This window comes from Balaenoptera borealis (assembly GCF_965194805.1).
Source record: "Balaenoptera borealis genome assembly, chromosome: 15".
In the NCBI taxonomy this organism is placed as follows: Eukaryota; Metazoa; Chordata; class Mammalia; order Artiodactyla; family Balaenopteridae; genus Balaenoptera; species Balaenoptera borealis.
The window spans coordinates 66,297,437-66,319,362 of record NC_138871.1 but is presented as its reverse complement, the minus strand read 5'-3'; the positions used below and the strand labels follow the sequence as shown (position 1 = coordinate 66,319,362).

The window sequence follows — 21,926 nt, the reverse complement described above, 5'->3', positions numbered from 1 at the left end:
CAAATAAATAAATAAATTTATTAAAAAAAAAAAAGAAAGGCACATTTAAGAGAAGAATACCATGTGTTTTGGGAGGGAAGTTTTTAATCGCTTCATTCTTTTTTTTTAATATATATTTAAAATATTTATTTATTCATTTTTGTCTGCGTTGGGTCTTTGTTGCTGCGTGTGGGCTTTTTCTAGTTGTGGCGAGTGGGGGCTGCTCTTCGTTGAGGTGCACAGGCTTCGCATTGCAGTGGCTTCTCTTGTTGCGGAGCACAGCCTCCAGGCGTGCGGGCTTCAGTAGTTTTGGCTTGCAGGCTCAGTAGTTGTGGTGCACGGGCTTAGTTGCTCCACGGCATGTGGGATCTTCCTGGACCAGGGCTCAAACCCGTGTCCCCGGCATTGGCAGGCGGATTCTTAACCACTGCGCCACCAGGGAACTCCCTATTGCTTCATTTTTTATCTCTAAGGAGCATCCACGATCTCCTAGGGAGGATGTAGAAGCATACCATTATCGCTTCCTAGAGAAGCACTGTTTTATTGCACTATTTTATTATAATAGAGTCCTTTGAAGTTTACTAATCTAGGTCAAAAGTTGTTTTAGAATAGAGGGAATATATTTAAGGGTAGATCAATTCCAGTAAATACAAGGATATTTTGTTAACACTGGGTGATGGGAGTTGGGAGGTAGCATAAGAGGTCAAGGAAAACTTAGGTATTAAAAAAAAGGATCCTGCACTCTTAGATTTAAAGAGAAATCAGTTCCATGTGAGGGGTAAGTAATGGAAGTGGAATTCAGACCTTGGGTTTCATGCTGGTGACTTATCTTTGGGTATCACATATATACCTCTATTATATTTAATTCCTCTTAAAATATTTAAGTGTAAATATTTTCAGCAATCTCTGTACCGCATATTTCACTCTCAGCTGATAATGTTTCTGTTCAAAGGTTTTGCTTTATTTATACAGTTAGTTTATAAAGTGGACATCAGAACAGGCAATGATAACTCTAGTTTGAGTTCTACAACTGATGCATTATATGACAAATTAGTTCAAACCGAAACAAATTAGTTATATTAATTTTCCTTTAACAGTAAAGTAAAACTGAGTTTACATTGTCGTGGTTCTCTTCTATCTCAAATTTTTCCTTTAGCATATTGAAAATTTTTTTACTTTACCTTTAATTAAGTGGTTGCCAGAGTTCACATTTGAAGTCTATTTGCCTCTCAGCCATCCTTGACAATACAGAACTTAATTTCAGGAGAATTTTATTCTCCCTCTTTCCTACTGCATCAAAATATATATGAACAAATTGAAATGAATCAGATAGTGTTCAAAGGTTTCCTAACTCTGTAGTTAGCCCCTAAACCATTAAGGGGCTACTAATGTCGTGCAATCCCTTTCCGTTAAAAACTTGACCTAGCTTCTAAACATACTGAAAGCCACTTTATTTCATCAGGTGAAGTGGGCTATTTCAGACTGTAGTGATATTAGTTAATTGACACATTTGGTGCCTTCAAATAATAAAGGCCAAATTAAATCTTATTTTAACAAGGTAATACATAAATGTGGTTTATAAGGTGGCTGTTTATTTTGAATTTTATTCTTTTTTATGGCATACTCAACTTTGACACTGAACTTTCATAAAGGCCTAAATTTATCTGAAACCAAGCTATTTTTTTTTTTTTTTAAAGAAAGCTGCGTTTTATAGCTACTTTATTTATTTATTTATTTTTGGCTGTGTTGGGTCTTAAGTTCGTGCGAGGGCTTTCTCCAGTTGCGGCAAGCGGGGGCCGCTCTTCATCGCGGTGCGCGGGCCTTTCACTATCGCGGCCCCTCCCGTTGCGGGGCACAGGCTCCAGACGCGCAGGCTCAATAGTTGTGGCTCACGGGCCCAGCCACTCCGTGGCATGTGGGATCTTCCCAGACCAGGGCTCAAACCCGTGTCCCCTGCATTAGCAGGCAGATTCTCAACCACTGCGCCACCAGGGAAGCCCCAAGCTATTTTTTAAAAAAATAAATTTATTTATTTTTGTCTGCGTGTGGGCTTTCTCTAGTTGCGGCGAGCGGGGGCTACTCTTTGTTGTGGTGCGCGGGCTTCTCATTGCGGTGCCTTCTCTTGTTGCAGAGCATGGGCTCTAGGTGCACGGGCTTCAGTAGTTGTGGCACATGGGCTCAGTAGTTGTGGCTTGCGGGCTCTAGAGCGCAGGCTCAGTAGTTGTAGCGTACGGGCTTAGTTGCTCCACGTCATGTGGGATCTTCCCGGACCAGGGCTCGAACCCGTGTCCCCTGCATTGGCAGGCGGATTCTTAACCACTGTGCCACCAGGGAAGCCCCTGTTTGTTTTATATGAAGCAGGTTCTCTGTCTTGTAATTCCAAGGGCCCCTTGGAATACTTGGGGGAGAAGAGAAGGTTGTAATAGTGGTTCTTTGGATTAACCAGAACATGACCTAACGTGCTTTGGGTGGCTCCTGCTGGTAGACAAGCCTGGGGTCTCCTGAGTAATACAGTGGTGCAGGTTCTTCAGGTGTGGCTCAGTTACCTCAAGTGTGTAGGACTTGACAGACAGTAAGGGCCCAATGTATTGTATGAAAGAGAGAGAGCCAGTTTCTCAGGATAAGATAGGGCTGCAGCATCTGGCATCAAGGATAGAAGTTATCTAAATAAAATCCTTTTTTATTTATTCCTAATCAGTTTATATTTAAAACGGAAGGTTTTTTAAAAAATTAATTACCATGTACTATAATTTCATATAATCCAATGTAGTACTTTATTTAAAACACACAAAATACTTGCTTATCCACATCTATTTTCAGAAGGTGAACTAGAGATTAGAAATCAGAAGTATCAGATTTGGTATACTTTCTTTTATTCCTAAAAACTACTAGATACCATTTTGAAAGGATTGATTTCAGACAATTTTCTTGTGCCTAATTTCTGCTTTAAATGATTAGAACAAGGAAAGAATTATTCTGTTGGATGGACATTCTGATAATATACTTTTCCCAGAGAATAACATTATTTTTTATTAAATAAACAATAAACACTTTATATTTCTCTTCAAGAATATTTGGTGGCATTTGCACTAAAGAGACAAAAAGACAGCCACTTTTACGAACTTCATTCCTTGTTCTGTTTTTAGCTGATTTTTATTGCAGTTTATATTCTTCCTAATACAGAATACAGTTGAACCGTATAAAACTCACCTGGTAACTAGATTCCTAAGATTATTGTTAGTCATCCTGATGACAATTAAGGGATAGTCAGTAAACGGATATTAAATTATTGAAGAAGGATCTTCCCTAACCCTTCCTGCCTCTTTTCCACTATATTTATTCTCTGTGCTCTACCCAGTAGTAGTTGGATTTTTCAGTTATGGCAAAGTGTAGATTCTCTACTTTTCTACTCGTTTTCCACTCTCTTGACCTGTATAAGATCAGTGAAGGTATTAATCAGTGACCTAGCCTTTTTTTCTCTTGCTTTGTGAAATATTAACAAATGCTCATGCTAGACATCCTATAGAATAAAACATCTTTGAGCACACTCACATCTCAGTGGTTCATTCTGGTAGTGAGGAAAGAAAAATGTCAAAATCCACAATTTTCTTGGGACTAGTAAGTGTTTTACAGCTATATAGGTATAGCATAGACATGTTATACTTATTCACATATCTTTCTGTTCTTTTGCAGATATTTTATGCTGCAGTAGAGAGGGAGAGAATTAGTTGTTGTTCTTAAGTGGATTTTGTCAGTTCCTTTCAGTGAGCTTTCACTAGAACACCCATCTGTGGCTGAACAAGTGGGATTTATTACTTATTGTAACCAAGAGAACACACACCATGGGGAGCCATGGTGTATCTCAGAAAAAGGCTAAAAAGAATTTATAGAATTTGGACTTGTATTTAGGTGATTTTAAGGAGGATTTAAGGAAGCAGGGTTTTGCTCTGGATTGGATGTTTTCAGGAATTGGGGATAATTCTGTGATTAAGTATCTTTAATCTAACCCAGAAAGAGAGAAGACTGGAGTGAGGATGAAGCTGCAGTTGGTTAAGAAGCAGTCATTAGCCCGAAGAGGGGGATGTTTGGTGTTTCATGGCTTGGCCAATGTTCACATTTTGTCTGTGTTTAGACATGATTGTAGAGTGGTCTCATTTTTGTCTTCATCCATCATGATCACAGAGTGACCTTGTCTGATGTTGTTGTTCTGTGGAATTGTTTATACTCAATAGAACACCAAGGCTTATTTGTAATGTCAGGTCATATCCTTGTTACACCAAGGCTTAGTTGACGGTACCAGCTCCTGGATGTCAGGGGCTGCTTTTCTTTATCTCAGGTTTGAGAATCTAATTTTATCCTTTTTAAATTGCAGTGCCTCTTATCCAAATTGACATTTGAATTCTGGCTCCACAGGATCTTGGGCAAGTTACTTATTATTACACTGAGATAATGTTTGTAAAATACTTAGTGTCTGCACATAGTAGGTCCTCAGAAAATGGGAACTATTGTTATTTATTTATTTATTTTACAAACTTTTTAAAAATTTTATTTATTTAATTTACTTATTTTTGGCTGCGCTGGGTCTTCGTTGCTGTGCACGGGCTTTCTCTAGTTGCGGCAGGCGGGGGCTACTCTTCGTTGCGGTGCACGGGCTTCTCATTGCAGTGGCTTCTTGTTGTGGAGCACGGGCTCTAGACGCATGGGCTTCAGTAGTTGTAGTTGTGGCACGAGAGCTGAGTAGTTGTGGCTCACGGGCTCTAGAGCACAGGCTCAGTAGTTGTGGCGCACGGGCTTAGTTGCTCCACAGCATGTGGGATCTTCCCAGACCAGGGCTCGAACCCGTGTCCCCTGCATTGGCAGGTGGATTCTTAACCACTGCGCCACCAGGGAAGTCCCGGAACTATTGTTATTAATTTTACAGTTCTTTTAAGGTTACAGCCTCTAGAGGTTATGTTAGAAGAACATTGTTAAACCTTGTTACCTAGTTTTTACTACTCTTTTTATGAAACAGCAGCAGTCTAAATGAGATTTAGGGAAGAAGGCGAATTATCTGAAGAGTGATATACAAATATTTTTGCTAATTGTGACCCTTAGTTCAGAAAAAACAGATGGAAGTCTCCCCTTAGCGTCACTTAGTATCCTAGTTTTTTATTACAAAAGAGATGAAATGATTTTTTATTCTCATGTATGTACTCATGTATGAATGCAAGCTCTTGATAGAGAATTGGAAAATACCAAAAATGCACAGAAGAAAATTAAAATTACCTACCATCCATAGTAAATAAAAAAAGACTTTTAAAGAAGATAAATTGATTGAAATTCTTAAGGTTTAAAGAAAATGTCCAAAACTGTAATGATTCCTTTACATGGGATTCAAAACCTTTCCAATTAAATGGGAAAAAATAAATCTTAACTTCAGAAATAAACCTTGTTGGTTGAACATGAAAGCAAATATGGCCTTTTTTCGCTGACTTAAAACAGAATAGAAAGGATCCTTTCTGTGATAGTGAACTATGAGAGAATTAATCAGGGGGCTGTTAGTCTGATGCTTCATGGTCTCTGTGGTTTATTGTGGATTAGCACACATTAAAATCTACTGTAAGAGGGCTTCCCTGGTGGCGCAGTGGTTGAGAATCTGCCTGCCAGTGCAGGGAACACAGGTTCGAGCCCTGGTCTGGGAGGATCCCACATGCCGCGGAGCGGCTAAGCCTGTGAGCCACAACTACTGAGCCTGCGCGACTGGAGCCTGTGCTTCACAACAAGAGAGGCCGCGATAGTGAGAGGCCTGCGCACCGCGATGAAGAATGGCCCCCGCTTGCCACAACTAGAGAAAGCCCTCGCACAGAAACGAGGACCCAACACAGCCAAAAATAAATAAATAAATAAATAAAAATTAAAAAAAAAATCTATTGTAAGATTTTTAAGAGACCCATTATTCTGCTAATGTGACACTTGCAAGTTGCTAGCAAAAAATTGTGTAGGAAAATGGATGTACTTACTCCCTGGAATTGTTTGTAGAATGATGCTTAAGAAGGACTAAATAGATAAGTTAAAAGCAGTGGGCTTTATGAGCTAAAATACAACAGTGCATACAGTTCTGGAGTAGAAGGATTTATATTTATCAACAAATTTACTAAGTATGATAAAGGTAATTTTTTACATACCTCTTTATTAAAGTATTATCCCATGCCCTATTTCATTTGATCTTTGCCACAACTCATGAGGTAAAAGAAATGTCATCTTGTTTTTAGCTAAGGAGACTAAAACTCAGAGAGATTGCCAGACTTTCCCAAAGTCATACAGCTATTAAATGATGGAGCAAGGACTTAAATCTCTGTCTTCTAACTCACATATTTGCAAACTGACATCCTCTCTCGCTGCCCAAACTACTCATGTTTTGACCCTTCTTGTGGCAATCTGGGTACCACTAACATGTGAGTGGAAAGATGCAGTTGATGATTCACAAATTAGTCCGCTATTCTTTTTTTTTTAAACAGAATATATTTACTTTTTTTAAAATTAATTAATTAATTAATTTGGCTGCGTTGGGTCTTAGCTGCAGCACACGGGATCTTCATTGTGGCATGTGGGATCTTTTGTTTCCACGCATGGGCTCTTTGTTGTGGCGTGCAGTCTTCTCTAGTTGTGGCGCACAGGCTCAGTAGTTGCGCACACGGGCTTAGTTGCCCCGCGGCATGTGGGATTTTAGTTCCCTGGCTAGGGATTGAACCCGTGTCCCCTGCACTGGAAGGCGGTTTCTTAACAACTGGACCACCAGGGAAGTCCCTACACTATTATTATCTTTATTTAAAGATGGATAACATCAGTATTTTTTTTGATTGTACAGTAACACAACTCAAAAATTAAAATAATGCACAAATACAGAAAGTGAAAATCTTCTGTAATCTTATCCTTAGGGAGATGATTACTGATAAGTTTCCTGATTTTGTCTAGTTACATAAACATAAATATTCATTAGAGGAGAAGAACCATGTTACATAGAAACTGATTTGTAACCTTTTTCACTTAATGTATGGGGACTCACTTTCCGTTTCAATATATTTAATCTTCCTCCTCTATTTTTTTCAGTTTTCAAGTACACTTTTATTAAAGTATACATAAAGTGCACAGTGTGTTGCTTAATGAATTATTAAACTGAGCACAGCAGTTTGAAACCCCACCAGGTCAAGAAATAGAATATTACTCCAGAAGCCTGCGTTTCTCATCCTCCCTTCTGCTCACTACCTTTCCCCACCCTTCACAAAGGTATCTTCAATTCCTAACTTATTATACCATAAATCAACTTTGCCTGATCTTGAGCTTTATCAGTGAAATCACACAGTGTGTGTTCTTTTTTTTTTTTTTTTTTTTTTTAAATTTATTTATTTATTTTTGGCTGTGTTGGGTCTTCGTTTCTGTGCGAGGGCTTTCTCTAGTTGCGGCAAGCGGGGGCCACTCTTCATCGCGGTGCGTGGGCCTCTCACTGTCGTGGCCTTTCTTGTTGTGGAGCACAGGCTCCAGACACGCAGGCTCAGTAGTTGTGGCTCACGGGCCTAGTTGCTCCGCGGCATGTGGGATCTTCCCAGACCAGGGCTCGAACCCGTGTCCCCTGCATTAGCAGGCAGATTCTCAACCACTGCGCCACCAGGGAAGCCCAGTGTGTGTTCTTTTTATGTATGGCTCCTTTTGCTCAACATTATGCTTGTCAGATTAATCCTTTAGGTTACTTGTGGCAATAATTGTTCATTTTCATTGCTGTATACCAGGGAGCAGCAAACTGCCTATAATGGGTCATTTAGTAATTTTTTTTATTGTAGTAAAAGATAGATAACAAAATTTGTCATTTTAGTCAATTAAAGTATGCAAATCATTGGCATTAAATACATTCACAGTACTGTGTAACCATCACCACTATCCATTTCTAGAGCTTTTTTTTTTAAATTAATTAATTAATTTATTTATTTATTTATTTATGGCTGTGTTGGGTCTTTGTGTCTGTGCAAGGGCTTTCTCTAGTTGCAGCGAGCGGGGGCCACTGTTCATCGCGGTGCGCGGGCCTCTCACTGTCGCGGCCTCTCTTGTTGCGGAGCACAGGCTCCAGACGCGCAGGCTCAGTAATTGTGGCTCACGGGCCTAGTTGCTCTGCGGCATGTGGGATCTTCCCAGACCAGGGCTCGAACCCGTATCCCCTGCATTGGCAGGCAGATTCTCAACCACTGCGCCACCAGGGAAGCCCTCTAGAGTTTTTCATCATCCCAAACAGCAACTCTGTATCCATTAAACAATAACTCCCCATTTCCTCTTCTCCATACTCCCCTTCTCCCAGTCTCTGATAACCTCTGTTCTGCTTTCTGTCTCTATGAATTTGCATATTCTGGGTACCTCATATAAGTGGACTCATACAATATCTGTCCTTTTGTGTCTAATATTTCACTTAGCATTTCAATGTTCATCAGCCTTGTTGTAGCATATAACAGATTTCATTCCTTTTTGAGGCTGAATAATGTTCCATTGTATGTATACACCACGTTTTGTTTATCCCTTCATCTGTTGATGGATATTTGGGTTGTTTCCATCTGTTGTTAATAATGCTACTATAAACATTGGTATACAAGTCTCTGAGTTCCTTTTTCAATACTTTTGAGTATCCACCTAGGAATAGAGTTGCTGGATCATAAGGTAATTATTATGTTTAATTTTTTGAGGGACTGCCAACTGCTTTCCACAGCAGCTTTGCATTTTTTAAGCATATTTTTTAAAATTAATTAATTAATTTTTTTCATCTTTGGCTGCTTTGGGTCTTCATTACCGCGAGCGGGCTTTCTCTACTTGCGGCGAGCGGGGGCTACTCTTTGTTGCGGTGCGTGGGCTTCTCTTATTGCGGAGCACAGGCTCTAGGCACACGGGCTTCAGTAGTTGTGACTCACAGGCTCTGGAGCGCAGGCTCAGTGGTTGTGGCTCAAGGGCTTAGTTGCTCCGCGGCATGTGGGATCTTCCCAGACCAGGGCTCAAACCCGTGTCCCCTGCATTGACAGGCGGATTCTTAACCACTGCACCACCAGTGAAGTCCCCAGCTTTGCATTTTTACATTCCCAGCACCAGTGCACAAGGGTTTCTAATTTCTTCACATTTGTTAGTTTCAAGGTTTGCTTGTTTTATTTTTATTTATATTTATTTATTTTTACTTTATTTTATTTTTTCATCTTTTGGCCACACCATGCGGCATATGGGATCCTAGTTCCCCAACCAGGGATCGAACCCGAGGCCCCTGCATTGGAAGCATGGAGTCTTAACCACTGGACTGCCAGGGAAGTCTCTGTTTTTTTAAATAATGGCCATCCTAATTAATGTGAAGTGGTATTGCATCATAGTTTTGATTTGCATTTCACTAATGACTTATGATATCAAGCATCTTTTCATATGCTTATTGGCTATTTGCATATCTTCTTTGGAAAAATGTCTATTCAAGTCCTTTGCCCATTTTTGCATTCACTTGGTTTTTTGTTGAACCATTTAATAAATATTTCTCTTTTTTTTTGGAATTTTGAATTTATTTATTTTTTTATGCAGCAGGTTCTTATTAGTTATCTATTTTATACATATTAGTGTATATATTTAATAATTATTTCAAGTGCTCTTTCAAAACTATTCAACTCTCTTATAGGGGGTGTGATCCAGTAAAGCTTTATATACAAAAATAGGCAGCTGACTCTATTTGGCTCTTGGGCTGTTGTTGGTCCTAGATTATGTAGTTCACTTGTAGTTCACATTATTGGCTATTAATTTCAACTACCACTACAACCATTGTAAGTTTCTGCCATCCCACACTTCTCTTTATTTGATGTAGTCTGGTTGGTTGAGTTTGAATGTTGTTGGGGCCCATATAGGAAAGAGGGAAATGTGTAAGGGAAACTAAGAACTGTTCAAGTATCATGAAGGCCTTTTGTGTGCTGGACGCCATTGTAAGGTTTGATTTTTCTGCCATAATTTAGTCAAAAGGGGGAATTCCCTGACGGTCCAGTGTCAGGGTTTGGCTCTCTCACTGCCAGGGCCTGGGTTCAATCCCTGGTCGGCGAACTAAGATCCCACAAGCTACATGGCATGGCCAAAAGTTGAAAAAAAAAATTTAGTCAGAAGGGTGATCACGTCGGAGCTTATGGGCTTGTAGTTTCCCCTAATTTAGGGGACTGAAGTGATTTGAGTGTGGGTGTCAGCCCTTGTACAGGCTGGCCTAGTTCATAACTCTTCAGTGATGCAGGGTCCCAACCAAAATCTTGGAATCTTTGCCGCTTATTCTCCTTGGCATGCCCTAGAATTCATTTTTTGTCAACTTAGTCCCATGAGTCTGCTGAAAGCTGTGCTTAGTTTCTTGGTCACATTTGCATTCAGAATTGACAATTGTTTCAAGCAGAAAAGTGCCCCAAGTCATAGGCTCACCTCTGTTGGCTTTTCTCTTTTCCATATTTTGGTAATTTTTTAAAACAGCCATCCTAATGGGTGTGAAATGGTCCCTCCTTCCAAGTTTTAGTAATTTTCATACTGTTTTGAAAATTCTCTGATCCCTTCAAACAGACGTTTTTAAAATATTTTTCTAGTTTTTCTCTTCTAATCTTACTCTTGTAATCAAAATTTTAGTTCTGGTATTATAATTCAAGTCACAACAAATGTTCTTATACATAAATGTTGGAGTATTGCACTTTTAAAAAATCAGATTTATTGAGGTTTAATTTACGTCAAGTTTACCCTATTTAGGGATCTATAGTTCAGTGAGTTATGACAAAGAGCTGTGTAAACCATCACCACAGTCAATATATTGAATGTTTTTTCACCCCAAAATCTCCCTTGTGCCTCTTTGTAGTTGGTCCCTTTGCCTCCCCCTTAGCCTCTGGCAATCACTAATCTGATTTGTCCCTATAGTTTTGTCTTCACTGAATGTCATGTAAATGGCATTATATAGTGTGTAGCCTCTTGTGTCTGGCTTTTTTCACTTAGCATGTTTTTGAGATTCATCTATGTTCCTACATATATCAGTATTTTGTTCTTTTTATTGCTGAGTAGTAGTCTATGTATGGTTGTACCACAATTTGTTAATATGTTCACTAAATGATGGACATCTGGGTTGTTTCCAGTTTTTAGCTCTTATGAATAAAGCTGGTAAACATTCATGTACAGGTCTTTGATGTTTTTATTTCTTAGGGTAAATACATAGAAGAAGGGCTGGGTCATGTGGTAAGTATATGTTAATGTCATGAGGAACTACCAAACTCTTCCAAAATGGCTGTATCATTTTGTAGTCACACCTGCAAATGTGACTTGTCTTGTAACTTTTTTCCATTCAAAATTAAAATCTTGGAGTTTTAATTTGTAGTTCCCTAACAGCTGATGATGTTGAACATCTTTTCTTGTGTTTATTTGTCATTTATGTCTCTTCTTTGGTAAAGTGTATGTTTTGATCTCTTGCACACTATTTTTAAATGACTTTTAAAAAAAATCATTGTAAGAGTTCTCTATATATTCTGCTTACAAGACCTTTATTAGACATATTGTTTTGCAAATATTCTCTCCCAGTCAGTCTGTGGCCTGTCTTTACATTGTCAAATCCATCTTTTGAAGAGCAGGAACTTTTAATTTTTATGAAGTCTGGTTTATCAAGTTTTTCCTCTTTTTTAAAAATTTATTTATTTATTTATTTATTTTTGGCTGTGTTGGGTCTTTGTTGCTGTGCGCAGGCTTTCTCTAGTTGCAGTGAACGGGGGCTACTCTTTGATGCGGTGCACGGGCTTCTCATTGCTGTGCCTTCTCTTGTTGCGGAGCACGGGTTCTAGCCGGTGGACTTCAGTAGTTGTGGCACGTGGGCTCAGTAGTTGTGGCTCACGGGCTCTGGAGTGCAGGCTCCGTGGTTGTGGTGCACGGGCTTAGTTGCTCCGCGGCATGTGGGATCTTCCCAGACCAGGGCTCAAACCCCTGTCCCCTGCATTAGCAGGTGGATTCTTAACCACTGCGCCACCAGGGAAGTCCCACTTTTTTCCTCTTAAGGTTTGTGATTTTTATGTTCTAAGAAGTATCTGCCTAAGCCAAGATCACAAAGAATTTTGTCTATGTTTTCTTCTGTAAATTTTATATTTTTAGGTTTTACATTTAGGTCTGTGATCCACTTCAAGTTAATTTTTGTATGTCATGTGAAGTTTTTTGTGTATGGGTGTCCGTTATTCCAGCGTCATTTTTTGAAAAAGCTATTCTTTCTCCATTGAATTACCTTGTCATATTTGTCAAAGTCAAATCAATGATATATGTGGGGTCTATTTCTGGACTTCTGTTCCATTGATTTTTTTTTTAAATTTTCTTTCTTTCTTTTTTGTTTTTGACTACGTCGGGTCTTAGTTATGGCATGCAGGATCTTTGTTGAGGCATGTGGGATCTTTCGTTGTGGTGCTCAGACTTCTCTCTAGTTGTGGCGTGTGGGTTTTTTTCTCTCTCTAGTTGTGGCACGTGGGCTCCAGGGCGCGTGGGCTCTGTAGTTTGTGGCACACGGGCTCTCTTGTTGAGGAGCGTGAGCTCAGTAGTTGTGGCGTGCAGGCTTAGTTGCCCTGCAGCATGTGGGATCTTAGTTCCCTAACCAGGGATGAAACCCACATCTCCTGCATTGGAAGGCAGATTCTTTACCACTGGACCACCAGGAAAGTGCCTCTGTTCCATTGATTTATATGTCTATCCTTTCTCTGGTGTTCTTGTACTTTTAGGTAAGAAATATCTATGCATTTTCTACTGTCACACTGACTTAACGAGATTCAAATAATACAGTAAATCAACTTCCTGTTACCAACGAATGTTAGGTAGTAGAGTAATTATTGAGCATGTGATTTTATTTGTAATCAGTCATTGCACTTGCCTCCCTGTAATGTGGTAAAACGCCTTAAAAGATTTTGTTCAGATGTTGCCAGTGAGAACTGTCATACACTGCTGTTAGGAGTATAAATTGGCACAAGCACTCTCAAAAAGCATTTTGTTGATTTCTGGTAAATGGAGAATATGTGATGAACTATGACTCATCAATTCTACTTCTTAAGCATATACTCAAGAGAAACTGGCACATGTACATAGGGGGACAGGTACAAGAATATTTATTGCAACATTATTTGAAATATTGAAAAACTGGAAACAACCTACATATCTTTTAATAGGAGATAGTTGAATAAATTGTAGGATGGTATAGGATACTATACAGAGTCGAAATGAATGAACTAATCTCTGTATAGCAACATAGATCTAAAAAGCAATGTAAATTTTTAAAATAAAATGATATAAATAAAGTAGGAACAATAGAAAAATATATACAAGTAAGGTAGACACTCAATTCATGATAGTGGTTTCTGGGAAGGAAAGGAGCGTGAGAATGGGAAGAGGCACAAAAAAGGAACTTTTGTTGTATCTGTTAAGTTGCAGTTCATTTTTTAAATTTTTAAGTAAATATGACATTGTTATCAATATTCCCACCACACAGAATGCAAATGCTATTTTACTGTTTTCTGTAATTTACCCCTTTTTTAAAATTAAAAAACCAAAAATACATGTAAACAGATATTTTCTTCATAAAAAACTAGAAGGTAAGCATCCAAATAGTTTGAATTGACTTACAACAGATTCTTAATAATTTCTTCATGTCATTATCAAGTACTTATTGAGCACTTACTCTGGATCAGACACTGTGTAAAATACTAACGGCATTTTATATGGGTAATAAGTAAGAAATTACCCTGTCCAAGGGGCTAAATCTAGTTAGTGATTTATTTTGGGGGTGGAGGAAGGTAGGGAGGAGGTACACACTCGTAAGGGGACAGTATTTCTTAGTTGTTGTGTGGTGTTTATAATAAGACTTCATCTATTCTATGTTATCAAGAGAGTCATGATATTTTATTGATTTTGAAATTTCAAATTAAAGAATGGCATGGGAATTTTTGTTTGATTAAATAGGGACATGAGTAGGGAAAAATGAAAAACAGTTCTTATGCATGATTTCCACCTTTGCTTTACTGTATCTCTATATTATTCACTTATGAGGCTTTGCAGATTCTAAGGACTAAGAAATTAATTTTTAAAAACAATGAAATTTGCATATAATTGTTACCACTTTAAAGATGTATCCTACACATATTTTGATTATACTGAATTTTTAGGTCCTTTTAAAGCTGAATTTTAGATCAAGGATAAATGTTGTCATGTTTCAAAGAAAATAGAAATGTGTTACTTAATGGCCACACTTGTAATCTCATATACCAGTTCTCATGGTGCAATCATTTATTAAATAAAAGCTAACTCTAGAAAGGAGCACCCATGAACATATTACATCATATTTGACTACAGTTAGATTAAACAATGCTTTTTTCCTCACTATTATTGAAATCGTATTTATTTTTCCTAACAGTATATATTTTAAAAACCATTTATTTAAAATAAAATCTTGAATATTTATTTCTCTAATACATTTCAGTGGTTATAAGCATCAATACCATGAGATGATAAACAAATAAAGAATCACAGCTCTAAAATTTTGAGAAACGTTGACGTCCATATCTCCCTCTTGCAGAGCCACATATGCATTAAGATGCTAAAGTCCTAATAAGTCACAGAGTAACAGTTTTCAGACTTGTTTGATCACAACTCTTTTTTTCATGTATCTCCTAATAAGAGCATGCTTTGGAAAATGTTTAGTGTATTCTTAGGGTATACTTGTGATTTATACAAATAATTATTTCTATTTTAAAGTAGGACAAAAGGAGCAAGCTGTGGAATGGTATAAGAAAGGTATTGAAGAACTAGAAAAAGGAATAGCTGTCGTAGTTACAGGACAAGGTAAGGTTATATTTACGTTTGCTTAGTAGCATCCGAAATTGTGTTCACATGATTGCCCTGATTTCAGATCCGTTTATCTTAATAAAGGTATTTAACAGATTTTTAAATGTTCTTGTTAAAGTTAATGCTTTATTACCTATGCTAAAAATGAAGTTGTAACCAGATATGCTCAAACTTGATTACTGAATTACTTGTGTCCTCCTTGGAACCGCTGTTCATGATATTTTAACCCTATTTTTAAACCTGTTTTTGAAGCCTCATCCTTTCCTCATTGTCGAGGCAGGGAAGGAGTGGTTATTTCACAGACTCCCTTTTACACTGTGGGTAATGCTTGACTGCATGTTAAAATATGAGCTGTAATGTCTGACTTTGATTCACACATGGCTTTTTAAAACCAAAACAGTTATTTCTCATCTTTACTTTCCTGTCACATCAAATTAAAAATTAGAGTCTAAGGACTTCCCTGGTGGCACAGTGGTTAAGAATCCGCCTGCCAATGCAGGGGACACAGGTTCAATCCCTGGTCCAGGAAGATCCCACATGCCATGGAGCAACTAAGCCCGTGTGCCACTAGTGAGCCTGCGCTCTAGAGCCCGCGAGCCACAACTACTGAGCCTGCGTGCCACAACTACTGAAGCCCATGCTCCGCAACAAGAGAAGCCATCGCTATGAGAAGCCAGCGCACTGCAACGAAGAGTAGCCCCCGCTCGCTGCAACTAGAGAAAGCCTGCGTGCAGCAACGAAGACCGAACGCAGCCAAAAAAAAAAATTAGAGTCTAATATTACCTTTAAATATGTAGACAACATTTCTTGCACACATACTATGTGCCCAAGCATCATTGTATGTGCTCCATACGTATTAGCTCTTTTAATTTCACCACAACCCTACACTCTAAAGCTGCTACCATTATCCTTATTTTTCAGATGAAAAACCTTAAGTGCAAAGAAATTAAGTAACTTGCGTGAGGTCTCATAGGCAGGAAGTGGTAGAGTCAGGATTTGAACCCAGGCAGTCTGACTTCAGAGCCTGAATTCTTAAATACTATGCTGTGAATAGTGGTATGTGGATACCACTATTATATGAGTAAAGTACTTCAGCTTATCATAGCTAAAATAAATTCAGAAGCAAAAATTACAATGTGTGGGCTGAGAATCTTAGCCTTATGGATCAATCCACCCAGTGGATATTTTATCTGGCTGGCTGATTCTATAACTTATATCAGCTAATCTCCAGTAACTATAATGTGTCCAATATTTACCATGTTTTCTTCTCTCTCCTTTTTATTTTGACTGTTTCTCTAGCTACTGGTCTCCTGTATAAAAGAGAGCAGAATAGAACAAGTAAATATGGAAGATTGGGTCTTGGAGACTTTTCATGAGTTTATGAGCATGACTTTATGAATTATGTACAAAATATATTTGATGTTCTTTGTCAAATGCATAGAAGAAGAGTTAGAAGAAAATGAGTTGGTTATAAGAAAAATAGTATTTCATTGAATCAAAAATGCCTTCAACTGTACCAAGAGAAAATACAATGTCAATTAAACTATGACACATCCTCTCTTATCACATAGAATTTGAATTTTAACCTTATTGAATATGCTATCTTAATCTTATTTAGACATAGCTATAACAGAAGTATTAGTATCTATGACCAAATTTTTGTATGCAGAGGAAGTGACAGACTATGTTATGACTGCAGCCTGGCTGATAGCATTAGTAGGTTGGCACAGGTTTTAAAACACTTACCAATTTCAAAGAGTTTTAAATGTAGGGGGAAAAATATGTCTCAAAACCTGTAAAATCCATGATATACCACAAAAGGTCTGAAACCATGATAAGGAACTATAACTGATTTTTTTAAGATATTATTTGAAAATAATATTTTGTTAATTTCATAGTCTTTTCATAAAGACTATGACTCCCCATGAGATTAGTTGGTATGATAATTTATCTTGAAGCAGCATTAGTAGGTAAATGTAGATATTTTAATTCTTTTTTTCTGCTTTTTCTTTCAGGTGAACAGTGTGACAGAGCTAGACGCCTTCAAGCTAAAATGATGACTAATTTGGTTATGGCCAAGGACCGTTTACAACTATTAGGTATCAATTAATGAATTGTATAACTGGAATGAGATGTATTTAAAATCTTAAAATTTAAGATTTAAAATCTTAAAAGTTTAATGAAACTTTAAATGCAGATGGAAATAAATCAATGAACTTGAAAATGTGTTCTAGGCTTTCTTTTAACTTATGAAAATTTCTAACATATACAAAACAGAAGAGTTTATTGAACTAATTATCCATCACTCAGCTTTGGTAATTATCAAATCATTGTCGGTCTTGATTTAAGACTGGCAAACTATAGCCTATGGACTAAACCCAGTTCACTGCCTGTTTTTGTAAGTTGGTACAAAGCTACTTTCATTCCTTTGTATATTATCTGGTTGCTTTCATGCTACAGTGAGAGAATTAAGTAGTTGATACAGAGATCATACAGCCTGCAAAGCCTTTTAATATATAGCTTTTAAAAATATTTTAATATTTACTACTGGCTCTTTACAGAAAAAGTTTGCCAACCACAGTTTATATCCCTGCTCACTTTCCCCAACTTCATATTACTATTTTGAAACAATTTCTCAATATCTTTTTATTTCATTTATAAGTATTTCATATCTCTAAAAGATAAAGATGCTTTAAAAATAAAATTGCCAAAGTGAGGAGATTGTCGCTTCTAACGTTTCCCTTCTTTCCGTCCCTCCCTTATTTCCTGTGTATCACTTATTTTTTACTTTGATCTGTAACTAGAACAAACCTTCAAAAAGAAAACTCATTTCATTATAAAACGAAGGTAATGATTCTTCCCTCTGGGGAAGCAGTGAATATTAAATGGGATGATGGAAATGACTGCCAAAAAAAAAAAATTGCCAAAATACCATTATCACACCTAAAAAATAACTAATAATTCTTTTAATACTAACATAAACATAAAAGTAATGGCCAAAAAAATGGTCAGTGTCCAAATTTATATATAATATATAAATAATGTGCAGTCAGTGTCTCAAAATTTAATAACTCCTACTATTTTTTTATAATTTAATTGTTTGAATCAGGATTTCAAGAAGATCCATACTATACATCTCTTTTAATATACAAGTCTGTTTTTTCTTTTTCTTGCAATTTATTTGCTGATGAACCAGATCTTTGCCATGTAGTGTTTCCTGCAGTCTGACTTTCACTCCATGCATCTCCATGTTATCTTTTAGTATGTTCTTCTGTCCTCCCTATAAATTGATAGTTGGATATGGAGCCTTAATTGGATTGAAAGTAGATTTTTATTTTTTAATGATAAAACTACTTGATAGTTGCTTTTGTGTTTATCCATCAGTATTTCTTGTGATGTTAGCAGCAGTTGATGACTTATGCCTAGTGACATTATAATTGTCATTCTTTCTGCATTCATCAGCTGTAAAAGGTCTATAAAGAGAAACTTCTCATCTTCTATTTGATGGTATAGGTTTTAAAAATATATTCTTAAGGTAAATCTACCCCTCAAACAAGGTGGAACTAAAACCCACCCTTCTTGGGTGGTTCTACCATAGCTTGATGTGATAGAAATAGTAGAAACTTGGTAAACAGGCAGACTTTATTTGTTGCTCTGTGCTTTTGATAAGTTATTTAGCATTTCTGAGTCTTCTTTATTTCATTTGTAATATGAGGCTAATAGATAATTATTATCTCACTGTATTTGTGACTATGAATTGTTGAAGGAACCTAACCCATAGTAAGTACTCGAAAATGCTGGTTTTTGTTTATCTCCTGACCTGTGTGTAATCACCACCCCTGCTTTTGTGTACAAATATACACATATGTTTTTTATTAATTCACTCATTCATTCATTCCTATATGGTCCATGATGTTTATAAATTTTTTGCCCCACATTTTTGAAAAAGAAGCCCTTACTGTTTTCAGATAGCTAACAAGGCAGTGTTCTCCTGGCTTCTGTGGCTGACAGTTTGCCTTCTTCCTAAGGGACGGTTATTACTGTGTCAAATAAAATTACATATTACATCAAGGGTTGTTGTAGTAAAATAATTATCTAATTGTTCTAATTGGTCCTTTCTATGTGTTTTAGCTATAACACCTTTTCAGTATATGTACAAAGTATCAATGTATGTGATGCAGATTAAGTTTGATTATGGAACATTTTGTAACATGTTTCAAATTGAATAATAGTTGGTTTTTAACTTTAATCAGTATTTGAAATTGTGATATGGTAAAACATTAGAAGCAACTCATCAATTTATAGACTTGTCTTTAAATGCAATTTAGTAATTTCTTATTTGTGTTGTTAGAGGAGAGGACAAAAAGATTTATAATATAACATGAAGCTAGGCTTTAATAGAATTAATATTTGGTGGTTGTTGTTGTCTGTTATCCTCAGAAATGCTATATGTCCATTCATGAAAGATGTTACTTTAAAAAAGAGAGGGTGGAATAAAAGACATCATCAACATTTTCCTGTCTTCTGAGAACGCAGAATATCTGGGAGTTATATACCAAAGACAGTAAAAAAGAAGTGTGCACAAGTGCATAGTAGAGCATATTTGTGTATTATGTGCTGGTTAAAAAATGGAGCTTTTCAGAGGTGGGATGCCTGATAGGTATCTAAGTAGTATGGAGAATGATAACTGGGAGTTCCCCATACAGACTGGTTTGAGAGGATGTAGCATCTCTGATAAAGATGGGAAGAGTTCATATGTATTATGTATCTTCAATTTAGTGATAGTGAACCTTAGAGCAAAGCTTAAGTGTAAAACCTGCTGTAGATTATAAGATAATTTTGGCATTGGTGTCTGGTATACTTGGCAATTACCCTTTTTAAAAAAAATTTAGCTTCATTCAAGGTCCATTTATTAAGTCCTTACTCTACCAGGAACGGTGCCAAGGGATATAAACTGAATTTCTTTCTTTCTTTTTTTTTTTTAATTTATTTTTGGCTGTGTTGGGTCTTTGTTGCTGTGCGCAGGCATTCTCTAGTTGCAGCAAGCGGGGGCTACTCTTCGTTGCGGCGCGCGGGCTTCTCATTGCAGTGGCTTCTCTTGTTGCGGAGCATGGGCTCTAGGCGCATGGGCTTCAGTAGTTGTGGCACGTGGGCTCAGTAGTTGTGGCTCACGGGCTCTAGAGCGCAGGCCAGTAGTTGTGGCGCATGGGCTTAGTTGCTCCGTGGCATGTGAGATCTTCCCGGACCAGGGCTTGAACCTGTGTCCCCTACATTGGCAGGCGGATTCTTAACCACTGTGCCACCAGGGAAGCCCTGAATTTATTTCTTGACTCGGGAAATATTTATTGGGTGGTTATCATGTTCTAGGCACTTAGGATATAGACAAGGATCCTTGTGTCATAGAGTTTATATTCCAGCAGGGAGAATACTGACAGTAGGCAATAAACATAAAGAATAAATAAGTTACTCCATGTGTTAGAAGGTGATAAATTTGTGGAGAAAAGAAAACACAAAACACAGTACAGGGGATTAGGAGTAGATGGGAGATGGTCTATGTTTTTAGTTTTAAATAGGATAGTCAGGGTATACCTCTTGGAGAAGTTGACATGACCTGTAAGTTAGCCTTACAGGTATCTGGGAGAAGAGTGGTCTGGGGAGAAGTAAGAGCTGATGCAAAGCCTTAAGAAAACACATCTGGTATGTTTGAGAGGAGCAAAGAGGCCAGTGTGCCACAGCAAGGAGAGTATAGTAGAGATGAGGTCAGAGAACTAATGGTCGGGGGGGGCGGGCAGAGGGGGCGGCCATCACAACATGCAGGACCTTACAGGCCACTGAAGATTTGAGCTTTTGCCGCCTGTGAAGTGGGGAGCAGTTACAACGATTTTTTAAGAAAGGAGTAACATCATCTGACTTCAGTTTTAAAAGGATCCCTCTGGTTGTGATGTTGCAAGGGTATGTTATGTACCAAGGAGAGCAAGTAGGACAACTATTGTGGTAAGCTAGGAGAAAAATGATGGAGGCTTGGACCAGGGTGATACCAGGAGTAACAAGTGGTTGGATTATGATTGTATTTGAAGCTTGAGCAAACAGATTTACTGATAGATTGGATAAAATGTTCCTGTGTTTAGGCTCTTGTTGATATAGTGGGGAAGGCAGACATAAATAGATAAATCATCATCACTGCAGGATGGAGATACACAAATATTTCGTAGGGATGGGAAAATAGGTGTCTGAGAAATCTTCCTGGAAGAAACCTAAAGTGGGAATTTAAAAAGATAAATAAAAGTTATTAATGGTTGGGCGGAAAGATATTCCATGAGGAACTAACAGCATGAACATAGACTCAGGGACAAGGAAAAGCATGGTGCTGGTAGAGACATGAATTCGGGATTGCTCAGGCATAAGAAGCGTAGGCAGATCATGGAGGGCCTTGTTGGTCATATAAAGGAGCTTGAGTGCTAATCTGTGGGCAATGGGAAACTGCTAAAGGGTTGTAGGCACACAGGTTATGTGGTAAAATTTCCCTTATAAGTAGATCACTGAGATGATTGTGTGGGGATTGCACATGAGGGGATCAAGAAGCAAGGTGACTTGTTTTATTTTAAATCATTGTTTAATCTACACGACCTTTAGTCATTTTAAAAAGAAGCATTAAACTAAGCTTACTTTCTTCAAAAAAAAAAAAAAATTAATTGGAGCAGGTTCACATTAGCTGTGTCCTGCTGTTGTGTGTGTGTTTTCATGCATATAAATCCAAGCCCTGCAAAAAAGTTCTATGGCTTATTAGTTATTAGTTATAAAAACTAAGGATTTAATTTCTGTTTATTTTTTACTATATAATGAATGTTTATGTGAACTTTTTGTTACATTTCATTGAAGAGTTTTAATTGATAAATCAGACATTTACAAATCAGTTCTTTCTAATTTATGTCTTTTACCAACATAAATGGTTTCTTTCTCAATATGGTGATTTGAAGAGTATTATCTTTGAGAAAAATCAGATGACCTACCTGTTAACTAACAACAGAAAAAGGGCTCCAAGATATATTGTATCAGCCAGTTCTAGGATACAAAAGCTGTGCAGTACTTTGTGC

General features: G+C 37.5%; 1 protein-coding gene across 7 annotated transcripts in view; it reads left to right on the top strand.

Annotated features, from left to right (window-relative positions):
• The window catches only part of SPAST (spastin), a 53,651-nt gene that overhangs the window by 2,604 nt on the left and 29,121 nt on the right, over positions 1 to 21,926 (top strand). For 5 of the 7 annotated variants that reach the window (XR_014234767.1, XM_082356763.1, XM_082356762.1 and 2 more), the window contains exons 2-3: positions 14,743 to 14,829; positions 16,848 to 16,931. Coding sequence is in view for 6 of the 7 variants with exons in the window: in XM_082356763.1 (XP_082212889.1) it covers positions 14,743 to 14,829; positions 16,848 to 16,931 (171 nt within the window). In the remaining variant the exon portion in view is untranslated. The remainder of the gene's footprint in view (positions 1 to 14,742; positions 14,830 to 16,847; positions 16,932 to 21,926) is intronic. The other 2 variants (XM_082356761.1, XM_082356759.1) reach the window with 1 other exon arrangement.